The sequence below is a fragment of the Asterias rubens genome, chromosome 2, assembly GCF_902459465.1.
Source record: "Asterias rubens chromosome 2, eAstRub1.3, whole genome shotgun sequence".
NCBI lineage: Eukaryota > Metazoa > Echinodermata > Asteroidea > Forcipulatida > Asteriidae > Asterias > Asterias rubens.
In genome coordinates, this window is record NC_047063.1 from 16,630,606 (window position 1) to 16,654,781 (window position 24,176).

Genomic DNA, 24,176 nt, shown 5'->3' on the forward strand with positions numbered 1-24,176 from the left:
TGCATGCAGTGTTCGCATGAGGCGACTTTGGCCGTTTGAAGCGTTGGCAACGTTGACAAGTTAATAGCCAATGGATTTATAATTGTCAATTGATTGTCAATTTCCTTTTCTACGTTTAAATTAATTTACAGGTATGGGGACCCGGGGTTTCAAAAAGACGTAGATTTACTTGCGATAGTTGCACATTCATGAAATACTTTCTATAAAATGCTTCTACTAGCGGCGCGAGATTCGCTTCGGTTTCCGATGAGGATTTTGAACAACTTTTGAAAAACAAAGACGCAGAACACACCTTGAAGGCTATAAAACAAGCAGAGTACATGTTCTGAGAGTTTACCTGACGGGAAAATAATCTTCCAACGAATTTTGAAATTTAACTGTTGTAATCAGAAGAAGAAAAAAAACCATAATAACATTGAATTTGAAAATCTGGAATCAGGTGAGCAAAAAATAGTGTTGCTTTGATGAATTCCTCCGCCTGATATAAATATTAATGATAATATTGGATGGCGTTTTTCGGGGGATACAATAATATATTGCACTCGCCATGACAATATTAAACTCGTCTTCGACTCGTGCAATATTGTCATAGCTCGTGCAATATATTCTTGTATCCCCCTCAAAGCCATCCAATATCATATCAATATTGTTGAAGGGGCGATAATGTCAGAGTTGAGACAACATCATTATAGGTGGCTAGTCTCTTTTGAGTCAAGCTATACAAAAACAAACCAGCATAGTACCTTGGCCAGATTTTTCAAGCAAAACTAAAATGCAGTCACTTATTTGTTTTATAGTCAATTTAAAATACTAAATTTTTGTAATATTTCTGTAGCACTCTTTAGAAAGCACATTATAAACACAAGTACACGCACTTAATCAGATACAATTAAAATATATTGACCGATTGTTCAGTATTACTTCAAATTTGTTATGTTTTCTAGTTACAATTTTATACTATTGATTCACGTGAACTCAGATAGAAACGAGTGACCTTGTTATTAAGTGCTTTTATTTACTCCCGTTTCGTAGGGTAAAAGTAGTTCATCTGAGACAAAATTGGTTTTCCATTGTTCTGTAGTATTCAGTCAGCTAAACAAAATTAAAGGCGCATGGACACAATTGACAAAAATAATAATAATAATTGTTAGCATCGAGATCTGTTGATAGCATAAAACATTGTGGGAGCGGCTCCCTTTAAAGCATCGTTAGTTTTTGAGAAAGAGGTAATTTTTCACTCAAACAATATAACAGACTTCGGGCATGAAGCGTTTTATAAGGCATCCGAAATCATTGTTCATTAACTGTAGTGTTTTCTTTCATTATTCACTCACAAATTCGATTACCACTTGAGTACAAATGTTCACAGACTCATTTATATGCAGTTATTCTATGCATATGCTGTGCTACACTATGTTAAAACACTGTGGAGGTCCTTTTACCAAACGTGTCCAGTGCTTTTAACACACATGCGATCTGCCAGTGACTCGGAACAAAAGACTATTGTGTCTGGCACATTCTACCTTTACAAATTCGTAAATGGCGCGTGTGCAAATGAGTCTGTTTGACCGTTGGAAACAACGTAAAATGAAATGGGTCAATTTTTTTATTATTTTTTTTATTATAAATTTAAAATAAGACAAGAGCGTTTTATTTATTATAGAGACGAAACTGATGAGGATCATTGCACACTGTTAACCAATGATATATACATTTACCATAAGGGTAGTCGAAATCTTGCATATCAGATAGTCAAATGGTAGTGTTATTTCTGACAGGACTTTTTCTCACACTCTATAATAATTGGTAATGTCAAAAAGTTCAAACAGGTCATAATAAAACATGTATTTCGATTTTAGTAAACTTCAAATAAACCGCGGAGCAAATTATATCGTTATAGTACAACTAGAGGTGCTCCAAGGTAGAATTCTGTTTCTGTGATCCACACTTTTTTTTTTAACATAGTCAATGAATAAGTATAAGGAAGCATTTACAAGTCTCTACCTCACATTAAAACGATTCGATCACGTTACTTTAAAACGGTGTAAAGTTCCATTGTCTTTGATACCCTTCTAGTGGAAATGGTGGTCAAAACCTCCAAACATTCGATCACGTCACTTTTCTAGTCAATGGTTTGAACGTTTTCGTACGGATCATAATGATTAGTTCAAGCATAATGATATCATTCAATGAAATTAGCATCGGGTTTCAACTTTTGACTGGCACAAACAAAACCTTGTTGTATTGTACAGACATTATAGTATGATGACGTCTCGTTTCAAATTTTGCTTTGAAGGGTATTAGGTAAAACGACATTCGTTTTAAAGAGGTATATAACAATTTATTATTTTATTTTGACTCTTTCTGTTACAAAATCAAATAATATTAACTGTGTTTTGACATTGAAGTTTGGTTTTAAGTAAACAATGGAATTCGACAATTGGTTGCTATCCAATTGATAATCCAATACATTAAAATTAGCAACAGTATAAACACAAACATGACTCTTGAGTTTTTCTCTGTTATTTAAAAAAATAATAGTTTCAGTTGTGTGAAATTACCGTTTTATAAAAACTCCCTTGATGTTTTCATTCAGGCTTGCTACCTTTAAAACACCATCTATGGAATAATTAGAGACCATTCAATTTTTGTGTGTCAGATAAACTACTTCATGTGCCTAGGTTTCGTGGCATTTGAATGCAGGCTTCATATAAAACACAGTTGCCTTGGGTTTCTGTGGATATACATCATATGTTTCACTGTTCGGTAATTACTTACAATAGACCGTGTAGGCCAAGTCTAGTGACGATAAAGGTCACCATTCGGCCCCGTTTTGGGTAAAAACAATGTGGGAAAATAGGGTTTAAAGTGGGAATAACTGCCTTTTTTATTTTGCCATGGGGGACCTGATTGGTGACTGAAAAATTGTTTAAATTGGTCATTTTAGTTTGGAATAATACTATTGAAGAAACAGTGTGATAATTTACTTAAATAGAATCCACAACACTGTACAACAAACCTATTACTGTTTCTGCAAAGTCGTCCTGACATTTTTTCCTGATAATGTTTGCTCAAGGTATTTTAAAACACAAGACAACGTTATTCGTCAAACTGATGCATGTAATAATATTAAACCGCACAACTTATGGGATATTAAATGGTGTTTGAAGCTTCTCATGGTGTGGAGAATAAGAGTAACTATAAATATAAACATTGATAGTAAGTTTGAGGAGTATAATCTCTTTTGAAGGAGTGGTGGCTCTGGGGAAAAAAAGCCGGTTTGGTCTCGACGCTTCGATTAGTATAATCTGCTCCTGAAGACTAGCAGATTATACTGATCGAAACGTCGAGACCAAACAGGCTGTTTTCAGAGCCACCACTTCTTCAAAGGAGATTTTACTCATCGTTGTTCCCTCAAATTTACTATCAATATTTATATTTCTAGTTTTTCGTATGGGATATTGACTAAATTTCTAAAATGGTGTATGCCCCAGAGATACACAAATTAACGTTGTATTTAGCTTTTAAAATAAATGTAGTGTGACATACAGCGTCTTTGTGAAGTGATGTCACAAATTAAATTTGGTAATTAATTCGGCTGACATACAGAGTTAACGAAGTATTGGCTAGTTTCGCGCAGGTTTGGGTACCGTACTGTACCATTAAATGCCGGCTTGCTATAGAGTTTGCATACAGGTAAGTCAAGAATAATGACTGCCTTGTATTCATTTCATTCAATGGTTTAATTATTCATTCAATTGTTTATTAAAAATATATATTGAATTCACTGCCAGCAGCAGAATTACATGACAGTTACCTAATTAAAAATCTGGAGTAAAACATTACATATTAGTTACACTACGCCAAGGTGAGTATAACGGTCACTTTAACAAATAATTCGCCAATATTTGTGAAACTGAATGTTCACATTTTACACACTGCAAAATGTGTTCAAAATGACTCCATGGGTGTTGTCACATACACATACCAAAAAGAGGTCCTTGCTAATGTTGACCCTCAGTTTTTTTATGTCTTCTTATGTCTCACTTCGATATCTTCATGTAACAACATACATTTAAGTTCCCCGTTTTTGCACAATTTCTAAATTTTAGTTTGTTCTTTTTTATTCAGACCATATTCAATGGGTAAAATTAAAATGATTACATTTCCAGTTCCTTTCAAAATAATTTGCCACGATACACGATTAAGCTGCTGTTCAAAGTGCCCAGATGTCTCGGCTTTGCGGAAGCTCGTGCGACATTAAGGTCAACTTAATGGTCTATTGGCTGAATGCCTATTCAATAATTCGCATGATTAAGATACGGAGATACGTGGAACGGAGAAGCAATCATCTACGTGGCGAATCAACAAGTACCGATCGCGAGAGAGGAGCACGCTGGTTCTGAAAAGAAACACGCAGATGTAAGTACATTCATTGTTTTGCTCGTTTTGTTTTAATAGTAAGAATGCTTGGAGGGGGGAGGGAAAGGTTATGGTAGTTTGAATGCTCAATGTGATGAAATTGTTAGTTACTTTGTCTTGTGGGGAAAATCAGTATTGGAGTGCGTTTTGGCGACACCAACCAGAAACATTGGTTATCGGTTGAGCGTTTTCGCGTGTTCGGTTGAAGCGCGGTGACTATGCTGTTCAGACCAACCGGTAACCGACTTGTTGAGTTGGTTTGGCTTCGGTTGGGGTCGCCAAAACGCACTCCTAGTTGTTAGTTGATATTAACCATGTTGAAAAGTCATGGGGTTAACCTAACGGACTAACAAATGTGAACGGAAAGATGTGGCAATAATTTGGTGATGTGCTCGCTAGGGAGGTGGGAAGATTGCTCCCTATAATAACCCTAATGGGTCTTTACCAAATCAATCAATCAATCCAAGTTTAATTGCGGTTGATGTGAATTGGGGTATTGGAATCGCCTGCTATGCATGGATGTAGACCTCCAGAAATAGGCAAGTGACAGAGTATGGTGTTCCATAGGTGCCACTCCTTTGGAAATGAATGAATTCCGTCGCGTCAGATAATTTTCCCGTCGCTTTTTTTTAAAGAGTTTTCCATCGCGTTTGAGAATTTTTCATCGCGTTTGAGAATTTTCCGTCGCGTCAGAGAATTTTCCGTCAAGTCAGAAAATTTTCCGTCAAGTCAGAGAATTTTCCAAAGCGTTTGCAGTCTTGCAGTGAGACTACTTAGTTTCTTGAAGTACACAACTTGTGCGATAATGGTGTTTTTCTTCCAATATTCTCTCGCAACTTCGACGACCAATTTTCACAGTTTTTTTTTATGTTATTCATATGTTGAGATACACTAAGTAAGAAGACTGGTCTGACAATTACCCAAGGTGCCTTTAAATAATATGCTGCCGCGGCTTGTCAGATAAATACCAACAACGTATATTTTGGTAAGTTGCCACGGAATGGAGCGATTTCAGTAAATTATAGGAAATAACTTTGATGCGACAGACTTCATCGTCTTGCCCTGACAATTTGAAATGCGGTGGTGTTCAATAATAACAAACGAAAACAACCTAATTAAAAGCTGCCTCGGCTTGCCAGAGAAATAGCAACAAAGTCTATGAAGCCAAGTACTTATTGTTACATGCCTATATCATGGGCGTCAATCAGGGGGGGGGGACGGGGGGACATGTCCCCCCACCTTGGAGGGTGGGGGACACAATATCAAATGTTCCCCCCCACCTTTTTGAACCTTTATCATGAAGCCCAAGTTGTGCACTGTGTAAGACGAAACGTGTCCCTATATGGGCATTAATCCTGTGGGCAAAGGATGACACAATATCCCCTCTCAAAATTGGCCCTAGATTTTGGCCCTGGATTGCACCACAGATCGCAGAGCATCTAAAATGCAAAATTTTACCGGGCCCTTAATTGGGCCCGCACCCAGAGCCGTAAAGGCTTCTCACACGCATGCTCTATCGTTGACAGATTTGCGCCTCCCCCTTGAAAGATTGGAAGGGACGTGTACCCCACCCCCACCCCACCCCATTTTCGAAGGGTGGGGGACACAGTACCAATTTTACCCGTGTCGTTTGACCACCTTTATTATGAAAATCGTGTTTTGCACTGAGGAACTGTGGAGCACTAGAACACAAATATTCACACAGCTCTTTGTTCTGTTTCGTTTGCCATTTTGGCCGCTAAATGGCCTAAAGATTGCACCACAGAGCATCTAAAAATACAAAATTTTCCTGGGCCCTTGAGCGGGCCCGGACCCATGCCGTAAAGGTTTCACACTCACGTGCTTACTATTTGTCAGTATTTTCCCCTAAAACTTGGTTCATAGATCCGCACTTGAAGATGCTGTCAACCCAAAAGGTTTTACTGCTGCTCACATTTTACAGATGTTCTGTACCGTTCCGAATGCCTCTTATTGGCCTTAAGGTTGCACCACAAAGCATCTAGAATGCAAAGTTTTCCCGGGCCCTTAAGCGGGCCCGGACCCATGACATAAAGGTTTCGCACTCGTGAGCTCACTCTCCGGCAGGTTTACCCCCTAAAACTTGGTGCATAGGTCCGCACTTGAAGATGCTGTCAACCCAAAAGGTTCTATACTGCTGCTCACATTTTACAGATGTTCTGTTCCATTCTGACAGATTTGCCCCATAAAACTTGTGTCTTAGGTCTGGTGATGATAGGGATGAAACGCCGTCTGAGCATTAGAATGCAGAAACAATATTGATATGTACGAAGCTATAATTGAGTTGCTTTTTAGGTACAATAACCATAACCATAGGTGCATCATAGCTTGAAATAGGCATTAAATTCCAACATCTGAGAGGGGGGGGGAACATCACCCCTCAGATTCACTAGATTGCACCAGAGAGCATTTACGGGCTAAAAAAAAAATCCGGGCCCTAAAGCGGGCCCCGGACCCCACGCCGTAAATGTTATGTCCCCCCCCCCCACACTTCAAGACGGATTGACGCCCCTGGCCTATATTAATTGTTTAGACGTGGCAGCTAAAAACAATACACAAAACTAGCGGCCAGTCTTGAAATTTGGTATCCGTTTTGACATAATGGTGACAAGGCTGCATGTTACTTATTGGCATGGCTATCAATGTCATCATAGCACAACTGTTACATTAATAAATAGTATTAACCATTTAGCTACTGTACCGCCCAGCCGCATATAGCGATACACTGTATGCGGTTTGAGGAAACCTCGCTAGCTTGTGTTTGTAGAAAAAAAGGAACATCAAAAGAAAACTCGATAGTCATTAGGTCTACGCATTTATTAATATATCTAGTTGTTATAGATCGTTATTAATTCTCCCTTCACAGTTGACTTGTCGAAGCTAATGATGATGAAATAATTTAGCTCTTACGAAAAATAAAACGCTCATTAGTAAACAGGAAAGTGTTCATCATTTATGATGATATTGTCGAAAATGAACGCCTTCGCATTTAATCGGTATGAGCATTGAGCCAGACAAAAGCCTTGACAAGCTATTGTGTTCATTTTATCCGTGCACACAAATATTCGCCATAACAATTACCGTAGCCGTTTAACGAGAGGCATTTATTGTTCCCATGAGAACTTTTATTGAAATATTACTGAAAGGGTAAAAAATTGTGCATACACATTAAGCCATGGCTATCTTTTAAAATTTGAACTACGATTCCAGTAATTTACTGCAAGAATCTTGAGAAATTGGATTTCAGCAAACTCGGGCGGTGCAGGGACTAAAGGGTTAAGACCAAGTGAGAATAGAGAACAGCACATGATTATCGCAGTGCCTCAGAGGATCAAATAATTATATAATTTGGCCACAAAAACGGCATCCACTGTCGGTTTATATTGTGTTGTTTTCCGCAACAAATTTTAAAATGTTTTTTACAAACTTACTCCCCCGGCCAGCGGAAACAACCTATTTTTTTTTTTTTTTTTTGTGCCAATATGTTATTATGATTTATTTATGCTCATTTTTTTTTTTTTTTTTTCTTTCTTTTTTAAGGGGGGGAGGGGATTTTTTATTCTTTTCCCCAACAAATTGTATATTAAAAGCAAGGGACAATATAGTTGCATTTTTCGAAAGAATTTTAATTGCAATTACGTAGATTGTTGCCAAATTATCAATATTGTTGGAAAAACAAGAAAAGGGTGGCATAAAAACACGTCAACCAGATTGCAGGCTCAACCTTTGATAGCCAATACAAAAAAATACAAAAAACATGTAGACAGTTGATGTGCTTAGATAATCTACATTTCTTTTGTCAGTGCGTAGTTGATGTATGCTAATATAGATGACATTTCTTTTGTCAGTGCAGTACATGAATACATGAATGTTTATATGGGTCATAATCAACTTCCCCTTGTTGAGTTATGGATTTGTTTAGCTTTTAACACTATTTTCTTTCATCATCATACAAATGTCAAAACACAAAAACACAATGACTTCGCAATTAATCAGTACGATCAATAGATGCCAGGTAAAAACCTTCAACCAACTATTGTGTTCAAAAACACAAAACAATCACCATAACAATTACCGGTAGCCATTAACGAGCTCAAAATATCCTCGGTAAATTCTAAAATTTGGATTTTAGTAGTCTCAAGACTTTGAACATTTTGTCCCTTTTCCGGCAAACTCGAGCAATAGGGATACGGTCGAAATTAATAATCAGACCATGAAAGTCTTCGGACCATGATCGCGTAAGTAATAGACCATTATCATGCTGCCACCATCTTGGCCATGTACCTTGTTTCCGATAGCAGTAGTAGTAATTGTACAAAAAGGAACCAGACTACTTCTCCTTCCAGCCTCGGTTTGGTTACATTGATTTGAATGGGAGAAAATCAAGATGGCTGCAACATGATCAAGTTCCATAGCCTAGGTAGACAGTGGTCACGTTCATTGATGAGAGAAGAGACAGACACATTGCTTTCCTCTTTAATGCACAACAGACAACCCAAATTATGGGCTATGGATATACATGTAATCTCAACCAACGAGCACACTATAGGCCTTTACATTGTTTTTTCTTCTTGTCTTTGGATGTGGAGTAAACGGCTCCATTTATTTAAACTTCATGTAAATTCAACACAAAAAGGCCACAGTTAGCGGAACAAACAATCAATATATACTAAGGTGGCACAAACAATAGCATGATTTAAACAAAGGCTATTTTAAAATAATTAGTTAAACATAAACGTACGCATTTTGGTTTGAAATTACCACATTACTTTGCAGTTAATGTTCTGAAAATAGATAGATAGATAGATAGATAGATAGATATAAACGTTATTCAAGTTGCAAATAGTGTATAATACAGAGTAATGGACAAAGTTATTGTAAATATAAAATATATTCAAAGGTGAAACTTGAAACAAAAGGCAACATCTAGCTTTTGTTTATGAACAGACAGACCAAAAAAAACCAGACAGACATAAAAAATACAGGACAAAACTAACAGGACAAAACTAACAGGTGTATTAAAAGACAGAAAATAAAGCCGTTACAATTTCTACATACAAAATTAACATCAGAATCTTAGTATGTTTTATACTTTCGAATACTCCAGGCTTAATGTTTGTATTTCAATTAACTTCCAGAGTGATTCCCAAACGTATACCTTTCCTTTAAATTAGCACAAAATTTGTGTTGTTCTTTTCTTCTTCTTTTTTCTTTCTAATTTATACTTACTTTTCGGTTTTATGATGGGTTTTTATCACAATTTACAATTATGACAAACTTAGTATGCTAACAAAAGGAAAGCTTTCTAAATTACTGTCATAATTAAAATTAATTACCCTTAACAATGCGGCTTTGTTGTCTGCTGAAGTTCAAAGCGATTAAACCAAAGAGCTGTAATTTCAAAACTTGGGTGTAATTATGATAAAGGCTATTAAATTGCTTTCTGCCGATGTTTTCTTAAGCGTCGTGAAGAGTAATTATGCGAATGGACTATATAGCGGAACCTCACTTTAAGACAACACTCTTAGACATGCGAGAGTTGTGTATAATGACCAAGTCAGGATATTTAATTACAAGATACCTGTCATGGTGTTACTGGGGTGGGGCACGTAGGGGCAGTGCCCCATCCCCTAATTGATGACCGTGTCACCTTCCTAACCCAATAGTTATCGGAGTAAAATGTTCCATTGTAAGCTTTATTTTGAGACTGTTTTATATTGTTTTAAAAATTATTTTATTCTTTACACGAGGCAATGTGTTTGTTTTAACATCTCATGTCAGGTGCCAAAAATGTCATAGCACTGGTTTATGGTAAGCAAGTTTTGTGCCTGTTGTATGTAGCAGACAACATTTCTAAGGTGCAAGCGTATTTTCACAAGTTTGCAGGAAAACAAAGGCGGCCATGCTACGCGTTCACACAATGGATTAGCATTGTGACGTCATTTTTTGTTTTCGTGCAGTAAAAAGTAAAAGCACCGGAAAGTTAGCGTGTCTTTTCGTTTGCTAACGGTAAGCATTGATATTAAATGGAAATCGGAAAGTAAGCACCAAATTGGCCGCTAAGCAGGTTTATAAAATTGGGGCCGGGTTATCTTATAAAAATTAGTTTAATGGCATAACAAGAGTGATGCAAGTGAAAAGGGAAAAGGGAAGTCTGTATTACGTTTGGTAATTACTCTGGTAATTAATGGCAATAAAACTGAATTGGTGAGGAGTACCGTAGCTTTGAAAAGGATAGTGCACTTTTAGAAACAGTCCACCGCGAAGTATAATGCATAATTACTATGGAAGCATTATTATTCATTCAAAAACTAAATGTGTTTAAGTACAATCCTTGTTTCGGCGCTACCTTTTTCTTACAAATTTTTGCCATTGTTTTGTTCCATGATTACCTCCTAATGTTGTGTACGTGTTTTGCCACGTTCTGGCTGAATTTTAACCTATTGAGTTCAATCAATCAACCAATAAGACACATCATACTAAATACAGATCTTTCCTTACATGTTGCACTTATTATAATGTTTATTTGTGTCTTTCCTAGCCATATTACAAACTAATTTTTTTGAGAAGGTCACAGTATTATAATTTCTAAAATTAACGAAGTTACGTTGAAGACATGTCGTGACAGCGTCATGACAACATGACAGTTATATTTCACTTAATTGGTCATTATCATAATTGACATCCTCTTCCTATCAAAGTGATTCGAACAGACGAACAATGCGCACTGCCTTAAACAAGTATTCATAACAAAGGGGAGACGAGTCGATTGAAATACAAGGTCAGTTTATTTTGGACTTCCATAGCGCCCTCCTCCCATTTTCCTTTGCCTCGCTTTAGCTGAGATTGGGACCAATATTTAAACCATCAAGCCCACACATGGTATTGTTATTTGGCAGGCTGTTGGTACTTCATCATTGGTGCTATAGTCAAATCTTTGAAAGACGGCCATCTGCTTATCTGTCCGACTGGCAAAAGTCAAAGTTAACATTGGTTTTTGTTTATGTTTCCATGTGGCCCGGACATAGAGAAGAAAAGTAAACTCTACTTTTCTGGTAGCAGAAAAAAAAAACTGTTAACTAATTAAAGCGCAATGTTAAATCTGCCTGCTAACTATTAATAAGCAAAAGGCAACTTCTCGTCCTATATGTGACTGTACTGTTTATTGTATTGTTATATTTATTGGTTTTTTTTTGTGTTGCATTTAACGACTTAAAAAATACAAATTTTTGGAATTTAACTTTATAGAATTTTCTTTTCGGTTTTCTTTCAGTTTCTGTTCTACACGTACCAAGTTGCATCCTGCTGGAGTTCAACGAAATATGACTAAGCCGTGGATGTTGAGTTTATTGGCAATCATTGCAATCATTGTTATTGGTAAGTATATCAGCAACGTCAACTATTATACACTTAATGTTTAGATTTAAACTTAGGATTGAGGGCGGGAGGGGGTTGTTAGTTGTTTTTTGAAGTTGTTTTTTGGTGAGTTTGCAACAAGGGAATAAAAGGGTATAGCGACTAGCTCTTTCACGTTTACAAACCGGCAGGGTCGAATTGCCGTGTGATAAAGGCCCGAGCCGAAGGCGGTTCGGGAAAGGTCCTCAGAGCTTGTGCAAAACCATTGGAAGTTGTTGCCACACGAAACCTCCTAAAGTCCTCCGTCGCAGGTGTTCACATGCATTTGTTCACATGCATTTGTTCATTTGTTCGTTTGTTTGTCTGTCTGTCTGTCTGTCTGTCTGTCTGTCTGTCTGTTGTTTGCTTTTGCTTTTTTTTTTTTTTTTTTTGGGGGGGGGGGTGGGTTAGGGTGAGGTAAGGCTTCTTAGCATAAGGTGTGGCCCTGCCCACCCCTTTATGACACTGTCAATATGTTATCGGCATGTGATAATGAATTCAAGTCAGTTCAATCCAAGAAACACGCTCTGTGGACCCTTTGTTGTCCATACACTTCCATCTTAGATCCTACAACTCACGCGTTGGCATCTGCTACCCGCGTCTGTGTTCTTGGTACTGAAACCAATGTCATTGAAACAACTTCTTTCGTTTGTTACAGTTACTTCTGTGTCAGCCCGTGTCTGTGTACTTGGTACCGAACCAGATGAATCTGCAGGCGGCAGGGTACGGTTCGTTCTACCACCGGGCGATCCTTGCTCCTGCACTCAAGTCATGCTGGGCGGACACAACGCTTATGCACCGCCCAGGAAGGACCAACCCGTCTACATCGACACTCTGCCAATGGACGCTGAAGGACTCCGTAGATCACAAGGATGTCCTGAAATCAGTACAGTTGGTAAGTTTTAAAATGCATATCCTAATGGTTAATTCAGCTGAAAAGCGGCGTTTAAAGCAAAGCTTTCCTTTGGGTTTTGGGAACCGGTCGATAGTTTTAATCCTGTATACTATAGATATATGAAACTAATATGCACTAACCTGTTAAAATTTACGTTCAAGGGGTGGTCGCATTTGCTGAGGTATCGCTGAACATTTGGAGCGGTTGTGTAATAAAAAACCCGTGAAAATTTGAGTTCAATTAGTCGTCGAAGTTGTAAGATACCAATGCAAGAAAAAAAAAAACCTTGTAACCCTTGTGCTTTCAGATGCTTGATTTCGTGACCTCAAATTCTAAATCTGAGGTCTCGAAATCAAATTCATGGAAAAATACTTCTTTCTAGAAAACTACGTTACTTCACATGGAGCCGTTTCTCACAAAGTTTTATACTATCAACATCTCCCCAGTACTCGTCACCAAGTAAGGTTTTACGCTAATAGTTATTTTGAGTAATTACCAACAGTGTCCACTGCCTTTAAGAACTATGCGTTTAACTCCTATCCTTAAAAAAAAACACTGTGAAGGCGGTTGTGTTTGTTATCCGCCCTCTACGGTTGATCACACAAAACATGGACATTGTCCACACATTGTCAGGCTCTGTACAGTCCTGCATAATACCTTGAGTTTAAAACAAACCTTTTCCACGCTGGTTTCCATAACATTGTGCATGTGTGTTCGTTCTACAGAAGCTACTTCTGCAGCCCCTAGTACAACTGCAATCCCAGTCTACAATGACTGTCAGGATGTCCTCGATTCGGGACACGATACTGATGGAGTGCACAACATCTTAGTTGATGGTAATTCCACAGAGGCCTTCTGTGACTTAAACTCACCGGAGAGCGGTGGCGAAGGGTTCATTGTACGTATACATCCATTTCGGATTGCTCGATAATTTACAATACAATTAAAACAATACGACAAGACGGTAAAAACTCTCAAATTCGTTTTTTTTTAAGTGATTTTTGTAATAAATTCTACTCATGTTCAACTTTTACGTGGCGCCTATTATGACATGTTTCATGCGCCAGACCAGACAACTATGTGTATCAAGTACAATTTACTACTAGTGGCTTGCTCTTTTCTACGGAATATCGTAAAGCAGTGATTTTCTTCTTAAGCAGGTTTTCTCTATTTAAGAAAAATTACTGGCCTCGTGTTTCGTTGTTGTCCCAAAACTCCAACCTAAATCCCAATTACCTCGAAGGGTAATCTCATTAAAATTTACTTCTACCTGTTTTGCCTTGTATTTTTGTCCTTTTTGTTACTCATTGAAAACAGATAGGGTTACATTGTTTATTACAATAAAAGGAAAACAATAAATGACTTGAAATACACACCATGGCAAAGCTTCAAATAAGTTAAAACTTGTTTATATTTATTGGTATCATTTTCATTTTTGTAATGCTACTGACGGTGCTTCTTAAACTTAACATTCCTAGGTTATTCAGAAACGCTTCAACGGCTCTGTTGAGTTCAATCGTACCTGGGCAGACTACGAAGCTGGATTTGGTGATCTAGAGGGTGAGTTCTGGTGGGGAAATAGCAAGCTTCGATCCCTGACAGACAACGCGGAGACGTGGGAGTTGGTGGTGGATCTGGAGGCATTTGACGGGAGCAAGGCCAGCGTTCGCTACGATGAGTTCAGCATCACTGGAGACACGTATGATCTTACAGTCAGTGAATTCAACCCCATTCTAGGAAATGCAGGTACTGAGAATCCCCCTCGACAAAAAAAAACCCCAAAATCGTTACAGACTATATTTCTAAAGTTTAATACCAAACGAAGCTCTCCTGCTTTAACATCCATCCACTCCTCGGAAGCGGGTTAATAGTTAGAGTTCTTCGCAGGTTGTGGCTTGATGTGAGAGTGGGAGATGTTACGGGTGCGACACTGGTAGGGGTCAGTTGGGAGGGTTTGGGGTTGGGTGTAGGAGTACTGGCAGGGGAACAACAACAACGACGACGACGACGACGACGACGACGACGACGACGACGACGACGACGACGACGACGACAACGACAACGACGACGACAAAAGCTACATCAACAACAGCAACAGCAAAAACAACAGCAGCTATCAATTTCAACAACAGCAACGGCAACAACATCAACAAAAACAACGACGACGACAACGACGATTGAAACCGCAACCAAAACAGCACTACAACAACAACAATGAAAATAGCGGCAGCAACAGCAACAACAACATCAGCAGCATGCAGCAGCACCAACAACCATTATTCTAAAAGCCGTTCAGTTGAGATAAAATTTACATTGATTCTCTTTCATTCTTCTTCTGAGGAGGAGAGTATATACAGCGGCTGATGATCAGTCAAGTCTATATCACCGTCCGGTCCACAACAAACATGACGGGATCATTCGAGCAAGAGCATCCGGACCACCGCTATATGCCTCCGTCCTGTGTGCATACCGTCCCTAACCGAAAGCTCCCTATTTCCCTTATGGGGGACACAATAATTTCCTGTGGACAGATTTGCTTCGGACACCGGCCCCTTAACTAAATAGCAGCAGTTACCTCCTATTCATTCATTCATTGGTCCTTTCTTTTATAATTCGAAGGTGATGGCCTGGATAATCATCAGAAGCCATTCACAACGAAAGACGAGGATAACGACAAATCTGGTAAAAATAACTGCGCTGAAGTACTCCAAGGTGGCTGGTGGCACAACAGATGTAACAGCATCGAGAGTAATCTGAATGGCAAGTACAGTCAGTCCGAAAGCGTTAATGAATACCAAGGAGTGCAGTGGGTACCATGGAAAGACAGACGTGTCTCCCTCAAAGGATGTCAAATGAAGATAAGACGCCAACCAACCCTTTAACTCAACCGACCTTCATAACTTAAAAAAGTATATTTAACACAAAACAAGATAATAAGAAGGGTAGATGGGCTTAGCATTAGCTTTAGTCTGCACACAGTTAATATATTGGTGTTTCAATGGTGTAACGCTATTTAGGATGGTGTAACAAATGCTGGCTCTGCTTACCGTGGAAATCGGTGCTTTCATCCCTGGGAAGCACACGTTTCAAAGAGCGCTGTAAAGAAGCGCCGAATTCTGCGGTTTAAGCAGTACCGTGAATTAAAGGCAGTGGACAATATTGGTAATTACTCAAAATAATTATTAACCTTTCTTGGTGACGAGTAATGGGGAGAGGTTGATGGCATAAAACATTGTGAGAAACGGCTCCCTCTAAAGTGCCATAGTTTTTGAGAAAGAAGTAATTTTCCACCAATTTGATTTCGAGACCTCAGATTTAGAACTTGAGTCTCAACCATCTAAACGCACACAACTTCGTGTGACAAGGGTGTTTTTTCTTTCATTGTTATCTCGCAAGTTCGATGACCGATTGGGCTCAAATTTTCACAGGCTCATTATTTTATGCATATGTTGAGATACCCCAACTGTGAATGCTAGTCGTTGACAATTACCAATAGTGTCCACTGTCTTTAAAGACATGTGCCCAATTTCATAGTCCTGCTAAGTAGCCAAGCATAAAAAAATTACGGTAACGACAACATGGTTACCGGGCAAAGTAACAGCCAGATGTACAATTTGTTACGGGTACCCTGCTCATTTCTGCAGCAACAAAAATTGTGTTCTGCCATCTCCGTGAACTTTGGCTCTGGTGTTGATGTTTGACTTGTCTTGAAGACCGCAGTTGCATAATTTATGTTCGGCCTGTCGATGGTGGTTCAAGTTGTAGGAAAGTGTGAAATAGGACTGAAAAAATGTAAATAATTATCAGTTATTATATAACTGACATACAGATCCTTGTCACTTGATTGGTGGAACTTACTTCACGTGACATTCACTATTACTCCCATCCGCACCGGCGATCAAAAAGACCTATTCGCCCATGGGGAAAAGCAGTTCCCATTCAACAGTAGGATCATCCTTGTTTCAAATGTTTTTAGCAGTACGGCGCCGCCGCGCCGCTGCTAAAACAAAGGAGCACCTGTACAAAAGGTTGTGATCCGATTTGTGCATTGTTGCTATATGATTTTTGGTTGTCAGTAATTTGTGTGATTTTTCATAATGTTATACTTTTAAAAAATACATCAATTGACAAGGATCTATATGTCAGTTCAGTTATATAAAACAAATATTGAGTGGCTTTAATTCGTGGAATGGAAGGAATATTATCGCTCGGTAAAATTTGGACTGTACAATCGTTGACTTGTTGTAAATTTATATTGGTTGAAACAAAAAACTGGTGTAATATTTTGGCGACTCAAGTCATAGTAATACTTGCATAACTTAGTATCAAAGGTAATGTTATATATTTGGTTTGCGGTAACACCATGTGTGTATCTACTTGCCAGGTAGAGTTTGTTCTTAGTTTGTTCTTACCGGCAAGTAGATACACACATGATGTTACCGCAAACCACATATATATTGATACATAACCTATGCAATGCCCCAAATCATTTAAAGGTAATGCTGTTGTAAAAGTAAAGATGAAACAGCTTGTTCGAGTTTGCATTTTTTTATTATTGTTATTTTTTTTATGCAAGTCGCCAGACACACAAGGCCTGAAGGCCACTTCAAGGTGTGGGCTACAATAATTTTTGTCCAGAGGTCTATGCCACCTACTCCTAGGGCTGAAACAGGGTTACCCCTTTCACAGTCCATACGGATGTAGGCTTGGGTATCATCAATCCAAAGCCTGGCCGGTAGAGCGGAAAGCACGACCTCCCTAATTTTATGTAGCAAGTGTCACAACCGGGATTCGAACCCACACTCCGCTGAACAAACACCAGAGCTTGAATCCGGTGCTCTTAACCGCTCGTGAAGAATCATGTCGATTGCCTTTTATTGCATCTTCTTTGTGGTCAAACGCTAAGCGTAAAGTAAGGTCAGTTTTTTTTTTTTTAGAAAACAATAGTTAACAGTTTCATTTCAACTGTTTACAAACGGTGCAGTTTAAATTTACACCATTCAATTTTGCACAAAATTTTAAACACAAAAACTACAAATTATGATGGTGATAAAATAAAACACTAATTCTGGACAGAAAAAAGTACTTTTTTCCTAATTTGACTCAATTGTATTTTTTTATTTATTTCATTTTTTATTTTTGCAAACACTTACACATTTTACAAAGTTTTATAATTATATTCAAATTATGAGTAGTTTACAGTATTACTTAGTATCTTAGGATATGAAAGTTCACAATGATTTAGATAGTTATATATTAGGAAGCTTTTAAAGTAGGACAACAATTAGGTTAGGGTGAAGCAGAGGCTTTTGTGCATTAACCTATGGACAGACAAACAACATAAAATAATATACAGAAGAAAGAAAACACAAGACAGACTAGACAAACAGAATACACGACAGGGGCTATTGATAAGTTTTATATTCTCGTTTATACCTCAGGCTATAGTCTACAATGTAACAACATCATTATTAATACCCGGTATTTTGCACTGCATTTTCTAATAAGCTTGTTAATTTTTGTCCTCTTCAAACCATTCAACGTATGGTAAATTATCACAATACATGCTCCTTTCAACAACATTTGCCTCAACGCACGATGTGGCTGCTATTCGAAATGCCCGGATGTCTCGACTCACAAAAGCTCGTACGCCCACCACCGGATCAACTTAGTTGAATGCATTATTCAGTATGCATGGAAATGGCAAAGATACTGTATAACGCATATGAAATTCTCTAACTGGCGAATCAATAAGTACCAAACGCAAGAAGAGAAACCTGGTTCTAAAAAGAAACACGCAGATGTAAGTCTACATTCGTAATTTATCTGATAAAAAAAGGCATGACGAAAGAAAAATCAATAGTAGTTGAAAATTAATGTGATGGAATTACTGGTTACTTTGTTTCGTTGAAAAAAATAACTAATATTAGTTGTTGTTATTTGTTACTTCACATTAATATGTGGTAACGTTTATTTTGACTACTATGTGGACTGAAGGATAAGACACACATTTGGTGTTTTATTCGCTTGGGATTATGGGGAGATTTCCGGCTAAAAACCCTCGTGGATCCTCACACAGTCAAATAAAAGTCAAAGATGAAGTTGGTTCACATGCTATCTATTTATTAGATAATTTGGGGTTGGGGCGTGGGTTAAGGTATCTATTCAAAACCATATATATGTTTATCATAGGGTCCTAGCTCTGTGATTTTATGTAGCATGTTATGCTATTCATCCACTGTATCAGTGTTGTATTCACGTGCACTCTAAAAACTTCCGTCTCAGAATTGACCCCGATTTGGGTCCCATAATGTTTGATCCGGAATACGTGTCAATTTGACCCTGAATCTGTGTCATTGTGACCAGAAATTTTGTTAAAAGCGGGGATTTTGACTCAGATTTCGGGACACATTGACATAGATTCCGGGTCAAACTGACCCAGAAATGGATCTGGCTCCCTGGGACCAAAATCCGGGTCAATTCTGACCCGGGAGTTTTTAGAGTGTGTGTCCCCACCCCTCCGTACATCCATAGTCTCGATCTAGAACTATCGAGACTCGACTTCCTCTCTCAATGTCAACTAGTCAAAACACAAGTTTTGTCAGCTCACCACTCTTTTACAAAGGACCATAATATTATGGCAATTTGGAAGACGGGTACTTTCAACTCAACTCAGAGAGAAGTTCGTTACAACTTCACTCATAAAGAGTGACTCAGATTGACTTTCACCCACAAAAGAGCAAAACTAACAGCACTTCAGAGACAAGAGAGTGGAATGGTCACTCTTTTATAGTAAGAGTACCTGTATCATTTATTAAACATGTTTGTAGGCTGCTTTGTTACCCACATAAGTTTTTCGATAACTCCTTATAAAGAATCCTATAATGGGGAATTATTTCTCATAGTTGGGAATAATTTCTCATGGCTTAAGCATTATTTTCTTCCCTTAACGTTTTTTCCCCGATTAGCACAACTACTGGGGCATTTGTACCAAAATATATATACATGTATATACTAAATGCGGGTAAAACAAGTTTGTATCGGGGAAAGGCGGGGACGGGCGTGCAGTGTTTACCATGATACATTTTGTTGACATGGGCTGAACGTCCTTTTTTCTTAATTTGTAGTCTTCTTAAAAATACTGTCCACTTGAATTTTTTCCAAGTGAGTAGAAGTGGTGATGGGTATTATTGTGGAAAAAAATGTCCGTCTTGTCCGAAGTTTTTAGCCCGTATATAAATTACAAAGTGTTAGAAAAACGGAATTTTTTTTTAACATAAGAGTTTCAAACTTGTATGCAAAGAACTATTATTGGAATCGGGTTTCATCACTGCACACTGGACCCAAGAGCTGGCGAGAATTGCGATATTTAGTGAATACATCAATCGGACAAATTTACAATAGAATATTCCAAAGGGTTCTGGCCCCAATGTTGGCCCAGTAATACAAAATGTCACGTTCTTTCGCATGCCAAAACATTCACCTATAGTTTGGAAAACTATTGCAGGAAGTACTGGATTTATTTATTATTATTGTTTTTTTGTTTTACCAACATGTGTCTTAAATGACAACAACAAAATGCCCTTCATAACTTTCCGGGGGTTGGTTGGTGGTCTGGATGACGTGTTCCGATCTACCACACAGTGCCTGATGTTATCGATATCATGTCTTTCTTGTAAAGTATGTCGATGATCCAAATATTTCATAGTCTGGATTGTTTGCCGTGCATTTTATAGACAAATACAACGTGTAGGTTCTTAAAGTCATCATTTAACGTGACCACCGCAGAGTGCCAATCTGCACATTGCTTAAACTCCGTCGTGGTCGATTTTTTTCTTTTTGCAGTTTACTCGAATCGTAGATCAAAATTTCAAAAGGAACTCATGGCTTTTGTATTCAAGTACAATCGTCCTGTTGAAAAACGAGATTATTTCAAGTAAAACGTTGCTAGGGAAAAATAAGTGCGTAATGGCTACCTGTAATTTATGGAACCTTTTACAAGTCAACTGTGAAGGGGGAAATTAACAACGATTTACACAAATGATAGCCATGATCTGGAATAACGCGTCATCCAGATGTTGACAGTATCGTTTTATTTTATGTTTTATGGGTTTTTCTGTCAAAAAAGAAGCTGGTAAGAGTTTCATACCTCAACTGCATTGCAGATGCGCTGTCCAGTGTCATAAAAGTACCCATCGCCCAAAGGATTTTTGGCAGGATTTGTTCGTTTTAAAAGCAACATATTATTCAAGGCTACTATTAAACATTCATGAGATAATCGATTCGTTCAATCGTCATTTGACGACAAACGGAACATCAAAAGGACAAAGTTTTACATGAACTTGTGAAATCAATAATGTTTTAGAAACTAATATTTAGTGTTAAAAAAGACCAAGGGAAACTGACTGGTTAAATTTGTATAGCAGTGAGGTCGCACCATAGGTCACACGAAAAAGGCAAAACTAGAACGGGGCTTGAACATGCAACCTTTTGATTAACAAATACTTGGTAGGCCTGTAGCGCCGGAAAGTTAATCTGGAAATTGCAAATGTACCATGGTTCCTAAGATGTTAAAAAGCCGATAACTGTCCAATGTACAGAGTAACCTGCCCCTTGTGGGTTCTTTACGAATTGAAAAGTCACATTTTACGTACAAGTAAGGAAACAATTAAACATAAGTAAACAGACTCTAAAACTGCAATATCAACTAAAAAAAAAATCCAGACACATTTTTGGACCATAGTTTATTTCGTGGGACCAGTGTCAGTAAAAAAGTAATTATAATTACAAATCTAATAAGTCAGTGATTTTAGTAAATAATATGTGACAGTGAAACTCTTTACCTTTGTCATAGTTTGATGTTATAGAAGTATTTCACTTGTCACAAATGTGGTTTGAAATTCTCAACTTGTAATGTATTTTGTTATATATACACAGTAGTAGTATTTTCTTTTAATTGTGTTAACATAATAGGAAGGTGTATTTAGATTTTAAGAATAATTAACATTATATTACCCACTGGGATAAAACCCGTGGCAAATCAGGGCGCAACATCATGACTCTGCTGATCCAGAGATTCACGTGCTTCGAACAGCTTTAGTGCCTGGGCCAAATTTAATAGAGCTGCTTAAGTACTGATGCATATATAGCTAAGCACAACACAATTACGATTGCCAGAACAGGGTATGACCAGCCAAGTCACTTGAACAATGTTTGAATTCATTTTAATTAATTGTTGTACACCTGCACAACTCCAAGCCTAGAGTGGTTACGCATTACTTTCTGTTGATTTTTTTTGGTTATACAATAGACTAAAAGTTAATTGATTATTCAACTTTTAAAGGCAGTGGACACTATTGGTAATTACTCAAAATAATTATCAGCATAAACCCTCACTTGATAACGAGTAATGGGGAGAGGTTGATAGCAAAAAACATTGTGAGAAACGGCTCCCTCTGAAGTGACGTGGTTTTCGAGAAAGAAGTACATTTCCTACGATTTGATTTCGAGACCTCAAGTTTAGAACTCGAGGTCTCGAAATCAAGCATCTGAAAGCACACAACTTCGTGTAACAAGGGTGTTTTTTCTTTCAAGGTTATCTCGCATCTACGACGACCAATCGAGCTGAATTATTTACAGGTTTGTTATTATATGCATATGTTGAGATATACCAAGTGGGAAGACTGGTCTTTGACAATTACCAATAGTGTCCACTGCCTTTTAGAAAGTGTGTAATAATGTGAAGAATGTACAAATAGCTGTTAATTGTACATTCTTTGTTTTATTGTAGAGATTGGTTACAAGGTCTTGAAAAAAACAAGTTTTAAAAAACAACGCGAAGTATTAAACTGACTGGTTTTTTTTATATATAAGTAATAACCAGTTTTTACATAGCAATTTTCACACCCGGCTTCTCAAAGAGTAAGGTCGAACCATGTCGAACAAAGAATAACTAGAACGGGGCTTGAACATGCAACCTTTTGATTAACAAATACTTGGTAGGCCTGTAGCGCCGGCAAGGATAATCTGGAAATTGCAAATGTACAATGGTTCCTAAGAAGTTAAAAAGCCGATAACTGTCCAATGTACAGAGTAACCTGCCCCTTGTGGGTTCTTTACGAATTGAAAAGTCACATTTTACGTACAAGTAAGGAAACAATTAAACATAAGTAAACAGACTCTAAAACTGCAATATCAACTAAAAAAAAAATCCAGACACATTTTTGGACCATAGTTTATTTCGTGGGACCAGTGTCAGTAAAAAAGTAATTATAATTACAAATCTAATAAGTCAGTGATTTTAGTAAATAATATGTGACAGTGAAACTCTTTACCTTTGTCATAGTTTGATGTTATAGAAGTATTTCACTTGTCACAAATGTGGTTTGAAATTCTCAACTTGTAATGTATTTTGTTATATATACACAGTAGTAGTATTTTCTTTTAATTGTGTTAACATAATAGGAAGGTGTATTTAGATTTTAAGAATAATTAACATTATATTACCCACTGGAATAAAACCCGTGGCAAATCAGGGCGCAATATCATGACTCTGCTGATCCAGAGATTCACGTGCTTCGAACAGCTTTAGTGCCTGGGCCAAATTTAATAGAGCTGCTTAAGTACTGATGCATATATAGCTAAGCACAACACAATTACGATTGCCAGAACAGGGTATGACCAGCCAAGTCACTTGAACAATGTTTGAATTCATTTTAATTAATTGTTGTACACCTGCACAACTCCAAGCCTAGAGTGGTTACGCATTACTTTCTGTTGATTTTTTTTGGTTATACAATAGACTAAAAGTTAATTGATTATTCAACTTTTAAAGGCAGTGGACACTATTGGTAATTACTCAAAATAATTATCAGCATAAACCCTCACTTGATAACGAGTAATGGGGAGAGGTTGATAGCAAAAAACATTGTGAGAAACGGCTCCCTCTGAAGTGACGTGGTTTTCGAGAAAGAAGTACATTTCCTACGATTTGATTTCGAGACCTCAAGTTTAGAACTCGAGGTCTCGAAATCAAGCATCTGAAAGCACACAACTTCGTGTAACAAGGGTGTTTTTTCTTTCAAGGTTATCTCGCATCTACGACGACCAATCGAGCTGAATTATTTACAGGTTTGTTATTATATGCATATGTTGAGATATACCAAGTGGGAAGACTGGTCTTTGACAATTACCAATAGTGTCCACTGCCTTTTAGAAAGTGTGTAATAATGTGAAGAATGTACAAATAGCTGTTAATTGTACATTCTTTGTTTTATTGTAGAGATTGGTTACAAGGTCTTGAAAAAAACAAGTTTTAAAAAACAACGCGAAGTATTAAACTGACTGGTTTTTTTTATATATAAGTAATAACCAGTTTTTACATAGCAATTTTCACACCCGGCTTCTCAAAGAGTAAGGTCGAACCATGTCGAACAAAGAATAACTA

At 37.6% G+C, this 24,176-nt stretch overlaps 1 protein-coding gene across 1 annotated transcript; it reads left to right on the forward strand.

The window, feature by feature from the left end:
- Positions 1-11,762: 11,762 nt before the first annotated feature.
- Positions 11,763-15,612, forward strand: LOC117305148 (ficolin-3-like). Its single transcript, XM_033789939.1, has 5 exons — positions 11,763-11,817; positions 12,494-12,730; positions 13,456-13,628; positions 14,209-14,476; positions 15,350-15,612. Exons 1-5 carry the CDS (start codon positions 11,763-11,765, stop codon positions 15,610-15,612), a joined length of 996 nt encoding a protein of 331 aa, XP_033645830.1.
- Positions 15,613-24,176: the final 8,564 nt, after the last annotated feature.

Coding starts and splice junctions, on each gene's coding strand:
- LOC117305148 (XM_033789939.1), top strand. CDS start 11,763: ATGACTAAGCCGTGGATGTTGAGTTTATTGGCAATCATTGCAATCATT. Junction 13,629..14,208: donor GCGGTGGCGAAGGGTTCATT/GTACGTATACAT, acceptor TAACATTCCTAG/GTTATTCAGAAACGCTTCAA. Junction 14,477..15,349: donor CCCCATTCTAGGAAATGCAG/GTACTGAGAATC, acceptor TATAATTCGAAG/GTGATGGCCTGGATAATCAT.